The sequence below is a fragment of the Cydia fagiglandana genome, chromosome Z, assembly GCF_963556715.1.
Source record: "Cydia fagiglandana chromosome Z, ilCydFagi1.1, whole genome shotgun sequence".
In the NCBI taxonomy this organism is placed as follows: Eukaryota; Metazoa; Arthropoda; class Insecta; order Lepidoptera; family Tortricidae; genus Cydia; species Cydia fagiglandana.
The window spans coordinates 16,751,747-16,761,881 of NC_085959.1; the positions used below are offsets into that span (position 1 = coordinate 16,751,747).

Here is a 10,135-nt window from a genome sequence, read left to right on the forward strand (position 1 = left end):
TGACGTTAGAATATCTTTTTATTCTCCTGTTACTGACGGTGTTGGTTGGCCGTAGACCCTCGCTAATCCGGCGATCGCTTTAATCCTGAACTGGGACTGAAGAAAACGCTTTTCATAGTCACGAAATTTTAAAAGTTCTTCCCCGATTGTGTTATGAAATAAAGTGCAAAAATTGTTTCCTACTGCTATTAGCGTATACCTACCCTTTTTTTTATCACAAGTAATATGTTAATAATCATTGTACATTTGTGATAAAAAATAAAATTAACCATAAAAATTTTGATATGGATGATAATCCGGAAACCCCGGTTATCGTCAACATACCTATTATTATTGCTCATGCGGATTATCGAGGTCCTACTGTGTGTTGTGACGAAATTAATAAAGAGAATATGATTCATAATAATAACATTTTTATTTATACGCTAATGCAGCAGTTAAGAAGAATAAAAACATGAGTGTATTAGGCTCATAGGTACCTACTCCATCAAACCATATGAAATATTGCAATTTTCAGTAAGTATCCGGGCGACTTCTGGTAAGAGGGAGTTTAAGGTTGCATCCGGATAGCGCCATCGAGCCGTATCGTCTCGCCGTTGAGCATGGGGTTCCGTATGATGGCCTCGACGAGCTGCGCGAACTCGCTGGGCAAGCCCAGGCGCGGTGGGAACGGGACCTGCGCCTCCAGCGCCTTGATCGCAGGCTCTGGCATCTGCTTCATCATTGGAGTCCGGAACAACCCTGGGCAAACATTGTCTTTTCTAAAGTGCACACCGGCTTGCGTGTGCGAAAGGTTTTTTGATCCGCACACGTCCCGCAAGCGCTGTGCCCTCTCTCATAAGGATCTGTATGCTACAACGCCGCACGCGCACGTGCACGTCACGCACACGCAGCCGGTGTGCACAGGCCTTACATCTCTAGCGTCAGTAGCTTTACTCGAAGGTAAAGTCCCGGAAGGAGTCCCGTTGGGATTATATGCCTACTACAGGTTTTCCGCTCCAGAACCCTACTTAAAAAGCTATATTATTATATGTGATAGTTTACCTGGGGCAATAGTAACGACGCGGATCCCCTGCTTGGCCAGGTCTCTGGCGATGGGCAGGGTCATGCCCACCACGCCCGCCTTAGACGCCGAGTACGCTGCCTGCCCGATCTGTAATACGCCAAACGCCGCCATCAATGATACCATACTAATAAATGCGGAGTTTTTAATATTCTAATGAGGATTGATGATTTTTTGAGTGTCTCATCTGCGAATGTAGTCCCCATATCAGTGATTTATACTCGTAATATGCGATCGATGTTAGGGTCTCCCACAGGACATATACCTAGGGTGGAACTGGCGGAAGTCATCGTAAATAGAACAATGTTATTTTTTTATTTTAGAAATAAAGAATTTGTACTTAATTGAGTTATCTTAACATGTTTTGATGGCATCGTTTTGTGATTTGATATGATGTAGAAACGCGTAGGTACCTAATGTATTCTTTTATACATTATAACAATAAATAATGCTTATACAAAACGAACCTCCACCAATATTCAGGTTATTGCCAGATTACTAACGCAGCAGGTCTCAGTTCTATACGCATTGCATTTTGATCGCCTGTCACTTTCGCACTTACATACTTGTTAGGACGTGACAGGCAATAAAGATACAACCGTACTACCGCAGGTCATCCGGCTTGAGACTACATGGAAACACCATATGAAATGCATTGTGTAAATTCCCAGTTCTGGCGGCGTAGCACGGTCGCGTTTTTATCGCTTGTCACCATGCCTGTCACGTTCTAACAAGTACGTAAGTGCGAAAGGGACGCGTATAGTGATAGGCGATAAAAATGGAAACGTGCTGCGCCCGCTGGACATGATGACACGAACTGTCTAATGGGACAGTGACGAGCACTAGGACGTCTATATATGTGATAAAATAAGCTACCTGTCCGTCGAAGGCGGCCACGCTGGCGGTGTTGACGATGACGCCGCGCTGGCCGTCCGCGTCGGGCGCGTTCTTGCCGATCATACCGGCCGCCAGCCGGATCACGTTGAACGTGCCCACCAGATTCACCTGCGATATCAGCGTATCGATCAATAGGGACATTAATGTAAAAGTTTTACTGGCTGGTTTAGAATCTTTGAGGCCTACTTGCAGAATAATGTTTTGACTTTTGACTGGCCATACCTCAACGGTTTTCTGGAATGTTTTGAGGTCGAATGGCTGGTCCTTCTTGAAGTTGTAGATCCGTTGCGCGCTGGCAACGCCGGCGCAGTTGACAGCCACATCGAGGCGCCCGAAGCGGTCCTTGGTGCTCTGCAGTGCTGTCTTCACGTCAGTCTCCGAGGTCACCTGTGGAAGGCGGCGGAAATCGTCAAGGACGTTACAAAGCAAGATCAAAATTTTAATAAAGTGTTAAATCAGTATCGGACCTACAGTGTTTTATTTCCGTTCACTTGTCAAATGGCGTATACCTATAGGTACTCTGTGTGAAGAAAGGCTTAGATATACTTAAAGATCCAACCCGCCCACAGAAAGCCCCAGCCCGGATACGGCCCGGTCTAACATGACTCAACCTTTATGTATGATCGGCAGCGGGTGTTTACGCTTTACAGGCTGGAGACGTTGCACTTGGTTGATTACGTACGTCGACGGGAACGAAGGCGGCGTTCTCGCCCAGCCGCTTGGCGGCGTCGCGGCCGTCGCTGGTGGGCAGGTCGCAGATGACCACGCGACCGCCCTGCTGCAGCAGCAGCTCGGCCGTGGCCAGCCCGAGCCCCGACCCGCCCCCCGTCACCAGTCCGACCAGACCCTGGAAGCATATTAACAAAACTCATTCAATTACTTGGATACAAATGTTGCATCGTAATAGAGCATAGACATCATATTATGATTAGTCAAGGGTAAGCGCTCCAGAGGAATGATTGGTATTGGTATTAAAAGTGATCTTTAGTGGGAGATAGCACCTTGTTTAGGGTTCCTTACCTCAAAAGGAAAAAACGGAACCCTTATAGGATCACTCATGCGTCTGTCTGTCTGTCCGTCTGTCACAGCCTATTTTCTCGGAAACTACTGGACCAATTAAGTTGAAATTTGGTACACATATGTAAATTTGTGACCCAAAGATGCACATGTTTTTTTTTATAATTTTAAAATACATACGTTCGAAGTTATTTATGAAAATAGCCAAAAAATGACCATTTCCCCCCTTTATCTCCAAAACTACTTACTGAATTTAAAATTTTGAAAAAAATGCACAAATTAAGGCCTGATTCGAAACAAATTTGACAAATTCAGAGTGATTTTTCTTGGATATTTTCTAGCTTACTTTATATATACACTACGACATTATAATTATCAGAATCACAAAATTATTATACCAAAAATTTTTTTTTTTATCAATTCTAAGATGATCAAAAAAATCAAATAAACGCCGCCGTCTTTTTAATTAGGCGCCAAATTGCTAGTATGGAAGAAACTTGCACATAACTAATTTCCAACATAACCTGTTACCTAATATTAATACCAATACTGAAAGGTAATTTCATTGCAATATCCATGAAACAATGAGGATCTAGACATATCTTCAAATATCTGGCGTATCAGGAATTTCGTCGATGTGGTGTCAGTTACCGGGCATTGGTTACTTTTCGACAGAGAAATCGACACCAACATCACTAAAAGAAACGGTTCGCAGCTTTAGTTTAATAATGCGGATTTCCAATATTACTTTGATAATATTTGGAGATGATCCACGATGTTTATGAGGCAATCAGCATGCTTAAGCCAGTACCCTCGAAATCGGACCAAAAAACTTGATTCAACAAAGTCCCACAGTATTGACCTATTGAACGGTATGGAGTGGAGTGTCCAAGGAATTAGTTCGTTAAAACAACAAAAACTATATGCAATATAATATTTCAAAATAAACATTGTTCTTGATAGGACTCAAACTAAGAAACTGTCAAAAACACTGTCGGATGTATGATGGAGGGCATACAACAAAACTAACGACAGGAGCGGGAAGAAATGGAAAATGATGAATTTACTTATAAATAACAATTTTTAAACAAATTTTCAATAAATTATGGAAAAACAAATCTTGATTCAGCTAGCTTCAGTACCATTAATAGGGTTTTCAATTTGGCAGATTGAATTCGAATCAGGCCTTAGTTCTTCACCTGTAGATGACAGGAAAACCCACGGAAGAAAGAATGAGCGCGCCGCGCTGGGAAAACCTATTAGAAATGTTTAGTCAAGCGCGATTCGGACTTATGTACGGAACCCTAGAAACGCGAGTCTGACTGAAATGCTTTACGCATACCGACGGGCCGGGATGGTTGCGTCGTATCAATCGTATATCATTGTGATTGTGATAGTCGTGGGAGTGGCCCAGCGTCGCGTCGTCACCCAACAAACAATTAAGCGACACTTAGCACTTATTTTATCACCTTAAGACATAGAACGGCTGTAGAATAGCTACATATCCTAAGCTTACAGGGTCTGGTGACATCAGGTCTTTAAGAGGTCCATGTATAGCTTTAAGATCCACAGTAGCCGTTTTGGCCGCTATAATGCATCTTAAGCCGCTAGTGTTATAGCTCAAAGTGAATTCTACCACCTTAATATCTATATGAGTAATAAGCAGCTGCAGGTTCTAAACAGGCGATAAAAAGTCTTTTATAGCTCCGTGTTTCATAATCGCTACTTAACTATGGTCTCCAGCCTAACAAAAGCACGTCCATGCTGCTTTCCAGGTTCACAGACGAGATTAACCAACACCTTAATGATAAAAAACATGTGCTTATTATATTTATTGACTACAGTAAGGCTTTTGATACTTTACGGCATGATACGTTAATTCAAAGGTTAGATGACACTGGTGTACGAGGTCAACTCTTAGAGTGGTGCATGAGTTACTTACGTAATAGGTCTTACCATGTAAAAATAGGAGACACTGTTAGTGACAAAGTTCTGGTGACAGAGGGCACGGCACAGGGGTCTGTGCTCGGCCCACTGCACTACTTAACCTATGTTAATGACATGAACAACTGTGTCCAAAACTGTAGTGTTTATCAGTTTGCTGATGACACGTGTCTTGTAGCTGCAGACAAAGACATAGGGCTTGCTGAAAGGAACCTGCAAAACGACTTTAACCTGATTTGTATGTGGTCTCATGACGCAGGTCTCGTCTTAAATGCCGAAAAAACGAAGCTTCTACATGTGCATTCTAGCCAATCGAGAACGGTGCGCGCAGTTCACATTGTTGGTCATGTTCACGACTGTCTGCACTCAAGAAAAATAGACTCTACAAATAGCTGCAAATGTCCACAATTGGAACAAGTTCTAAAACAAAAATATCTAGGCCTTATAATCGACAACCGGTTTAATTGACCTCGTATGTGGTAAGCTAAGGGCAGTTATGGCAAAAATGTATGTCTTACGTAATAGAATCCCGTTTAAAATACGATTAGATATTAATAACGCGCTTGTTGAAAACATTATTTCATACGGTCTAAGTAGCTACGGTCGCACCTTTAAGTCTTATCTTGATAAAATATACAATTTACAGGTTAGGTTACTTAAGCTTGTTGTACCTCTTAATGTTAAAAATAATCGTGAATCTGATAAAGACCTCTTTAGAATGTGCAAAGTTTTACCAGTACACACGAAATTTGAATACCAAATGCCTCGGAGTAATTAACAATGAAGCCGCCATTAACAGGCATTCCCCTCTGTCGAAAATAGGCGGCCAATGGTCAACCATATGTATGGACTGACGTTTATCTGACATGACGTACCTATACATTTGATGTGCCCCTTCCCCGCAAAAAACGGCAGACTATTTTGTACCGAATATTTTAGACATGGCGTCTCCGTTGTTAATTACTCCGAGCCAAATGCTGAAAGAACAATATTTTAGGATCGAAATACAGCATATAGTTGATCACCCAAAAACGACCAGGCGGGTTACAAATAGCGTGCTAAAGAAACCTCAATTTATAAACTTCTATGGACGACGAACATCGCAATTTATACTACCAGATCTCATAAATAAACTCCCACTTGAATGGAAGTCAGAAATTTCACCAAATAATATTACAAACTATCTTAAAAGGGCATATTGAATCAGCTGTAAGGAAATTGGTTGTAGAATTAGTACTTTAGCATAAGAATTATAGCTTCCATAATAATCAAATTTCATCAAAATCGATTCAGTGGTTAGAGCGTGATGACTTGACATACAGACCGACAGACAGATTAACTTACAAAATATTGAAATCATTGGTAGGATTATTAAATATACGTAATAAGATAATTAAAAACTTAGTCAAACATATTTGGAGCATCCTGTACTCAGGCGAGTGCAGAGCCCAGCCAGGCGAGAACAATAGGATAAGGAAAAAATGTTATTTATTTGGCGCTCAGTGCAGTGGTGTCGGTTGTTGTAATTTAAATGATAGATTAAATTGAGCATGTTATGAATATGTAAGTAGTTTCTTAAGTTGTTGTTAAAAGATATTTTATTGTTGTATAAAATCTACCGCGGATGGAGTATCGAGACAAACCTTACTGGTTTAACGATACTTTTGTAATTAAGCTTAGATATTGTGTTGTAATTACCTGAAAATAAATAAATAACTCTCTTGTATCACTTACAGTCGAAAAGAGAAGTTATGAGTCACCATTATCGATCATGTAGTCGCAGACGAGCGTTATTCAATACCTTAGTACATCTTATACTGTTATTAGAGTTTTACTTAGAACCTAAGCCTATAGCGCCATGTTAAGATGACCGATGAATCAATAAGCAAAACAAAAACTATTAATTAGAACGTAAATACTTCATAAAAATCGATACTTTTACTCAATATTGACCTAATGTTAGTATTGTTATATTTAAAACCGTACTTCACGTATATTGAGTAATTTTTCGATAATTAAATACGGTGGACCACAAATAAAAAAATATTATATTCAGATAAATATGCAAAGGATCAGAGGCCCTTTAATATTTTGTTAGTAATACATATAGTTATTGACAGTGTAATTAATTTCGCCATCATAAATCCGCAGATAACTCCTGTATCAGTGAACTAAAATAATTATTTGCTTTTAATTATCCGCCATTACATTTCACTTCAAGCTGTCACAGAGCAAGCTTACGAATAATAATACAAAATGGAAACATCTGCAACCAAAGCAGATAGGGCTAAGGAAAAAATGTGCAATTACCTTCTTGAGTGTTACAAATATTGACTTTAAATGCTAATATACCATCTAAAGCTGAAAGTATCATCTATATGGCCCTACACTACTACTCCAATAGTTAGTATTCGCTTATTTGGCACCCTTTTAAATCCTAAGTACTTAATCAACGTTATTACAACACTACTTTAGCGCTCTTCTACTACAACAGTTTGTAGTCACCTATATGCAACCCATCTAGCTCCTAAAGAATTAATTAACACTATTTGTAGCTCCACTATACCGCTCTTATGTCTCTTTTTTTATCCGCTAACCCTACTGTAGCACTGTTATAAATCTTATGGTGATAAAATTTGTGCCCAATCCGGGGTTAAAATGGGGTTATAGCCGGCTATAACTCCTATTTTTAGAGCACTAACAACACCTAAAGAGTAAATAGGCGCTTATATAAATCTCTTCTAACCCTTAAATTTAGCGCCTAATGTTAGTTGGGCAATTTTATCAAAATCCTAACCGGGTAAAGGTTAAAAATTCATTGGCTTAAAATAATTATGTAGAAGGAATATCATAATTACCTAGACACGAATGTTATGGTCCTCGATGGAACGATATAGCAGAAGAGGAATGGCTGATTTATAAATCTAACATATATGCCTGCACCTATCTAAATAACGTTTAATTCACAAGTTTAAACTCGACAAAAGAGAGATATTAAGGAGAATAAAAAAAAATACTTAATCTAAGCTGAGAGCTACAAACACTATCTACTAAGGTAAACTGCATTCTAAAGTTTGATCAGATACCGCGATGTAATGAAAAAGGCATGGAAGTTCTTGCTAGTTACAATACATCCGCGTAGCATAATGATATAGGTTATGTTATGTTACTGGATATTTTAGAGGTTAAGTAAATATACGGTATGTATATAAAATAATGCTAGCGTTAGTTAGGTAGGTACAATATATATATATACATATATATATCAAGAGAAGCAAACTAACACTTACCTTCAGCATATTTCCTAATCGAGTGATAAATATCAACTGGTTATCAAGTTGGATTCATTGTCGCTATCGCGGTGTAGGCACAGTGAGTGACCTTTGCTCCCTCGCGCATTTTGTTTACTGACTCGCTCGTATTCGTCCAATACAAATGTTCGTGTTGCGTTGCGTCTCTTTCTTCCCTTGTGTCAAACAGGCAGATGTTCGCTCGATGCATTGTGGTAGAATGGTATAATAATATTGTAGTTATATAATCATAACCCGTAATCTGTAAAGATTCGTATACCTACAGGGTGCCTAATACCTACAGGGTGCGGGGTGCCCAGTAGGTACGAGGGCTGATCCGAAAGTTGTTAGCTGCTCCGGCTTTACTCATGCGATTGCATTATTATCTATACCGTTGTGAGGAATTTTTCAATGCAAATTCTGGACAAGACAAAGAATAAATTTATACGAATAGTTTTTTTATAACAATTTTTTTACTGAAAGATGTTTTTGTATGAAATTACAAATTGCCTAGAAAAAACGTCATTTTTTGTCACAATTAAATGAATTTCGTATTGAAATCTTCGAAAATAGAACTTAAATTTACTAGAATCTCATTATAGCTGGTTTGTTAGTGCACGACACCTTGCACTTTGTGACTATGCGCTGAAACTTGGCACAGTTGATTCTTAGCTGGTCTTGAGCAGATACAGACCGGTAGACGTCGAGACCGAGGGGGAGGGTGGAAATTCGACGCCGCCGCGCTTCACTTGGAGCAACATTTCTCTAAAACTATACCTATTAGGACATGTGATATATCATTTTCGGATAAATTAAGGATGAGGAATCTAGTTTTGGAACAAAAACAATGCCCTTTCTAACAAAAAAAAAGCATAAAGTAGAAAAGCCTAAAAAACTTATTTTTGAATTTTTCATAATTAACAATTTTTTTTTAAAGTGTAGCATGAATCTGAAAACAAAAAGTACAGTCGTAAAGCTACACTTATTACATTTTAGAATATATATATATAGTTTATTTTACAAAACTGTTGATATTTGGGACATAAAAAATAATATTAAGAGTGGGTCAGAGTGATCTCAATACAAAATATGATTAAGGTGGGAAAGTTACTTATAACTTGTTCTACAATCGTTTATTTTTTTTAGTTTTTCATAAATAACTCGTAAACGGTAGCCCACAGCAAAAAAATATCTTTTACGTAAATAATCTGTTTCAGATTTCTTATAAAATAAGTGCTACTTTTTCCCCTCTAGGTCTACTAGGTCCCCTTTTTAGTCATTCGTAAATAACTCGTAAACGATGGCTTATAGCACAAAATGTTTTATTCCATGAATAATTTACATAAAATTTCCCACAAAAAAGGTTATTTAAACTTTTTTGCTAGAAAAACTAGATTCCTCATCCTTAATTTATCCGAAAATGATATATCACATGTCCTAATAGGTATAGTTTTAGAGAAATGTTGCTCCAAGTGAAGCGCGGCGGCGTCGAACTTCCCCCCTCCCCCCACTAAACGAGACGTGGCTCTCGTTGTCTACCGGTCTGTTTCTGCTCAAGACCAGCTAACAATCAACTGTGGCAAGTTTCAGCGCATAGTATCAAAGTGAAAGCAGAGATGCGAAAAATACTTTATAAAAAGTATTTAAATACAAAATACAAATACTTTCTTGATAATACTATTTCAAATGCAAAATACAAAATAGTTTTTGAAATTGTATTTAAATACAAAATACGAAATAGGTATTTTCAAAATACTTTTTTAAAATACAAATTCTTTTCGATAAAAGGTACTCTGAGTAGTGAATACCTAGTCTGAATTAAAAAGTATTACTCGGAATTTCCGAGTTGAAAAGACTCTCTTTATTCTTTGAAATCAATCCTCCATCTTCTAAAATGCAAATTTCTAGTTGTTTGCTCATATTA

General features: G+C 38.5%; 1 protein-coding gene across 1 annotated transcript; it reads right to left on the reverse strand.

Annotated features, from left to right (window-relative positions):
* Window positions 1–493: 493 nt before the first annotated feature.
* Window positions 494–8,235, reverse strand: LOC134679272 (3-hydroxyacyl-CoA dehydrogenase type-2). The gene is made up of 6 exons (XM_063538166.1): window positions 8,212–8,235; window positions 2,643–2,807; window positions 2,183–2,347; window positions 1,940–2,068; window positions 1,045–1,153; window positions 494–741 (listed from the first exon to the last, which is right to left on the reverse strand). Exons 1-6 carry the CDS (start codon window positions 8,218–8,220, stop codon window positions 551–553), a joined length of 768 nt encoding a protein of 255 aa, XP_063394236.1. The 5' UTR covers window positions 8,221–8,235; the 3' UTR covers window positions 494–550.
* Window positions 8,236–10,135: the final 1,900 nt, after the last annotated feature.

Bases quoted from the DNA above. Each gene is read 5' to 3' on its own strand.
- LOC134679272 (XM_063538166.1), bottom strand. The intron at 2,348-2,642 runs GTACGTAATCAA...CGCCTTCCACAG, and splicing joins CCGCCTTCGTTCCCGTCGAC to GTGACCTCGGAGACTGACGT. The intron at 1,154-1,939 runs GTAGCTTATTTT...GGCGTATTACAG, and splicing joins TGGCCGCCTTCGACGGACAG to ATCGGGCAGGCAGCGTACTC.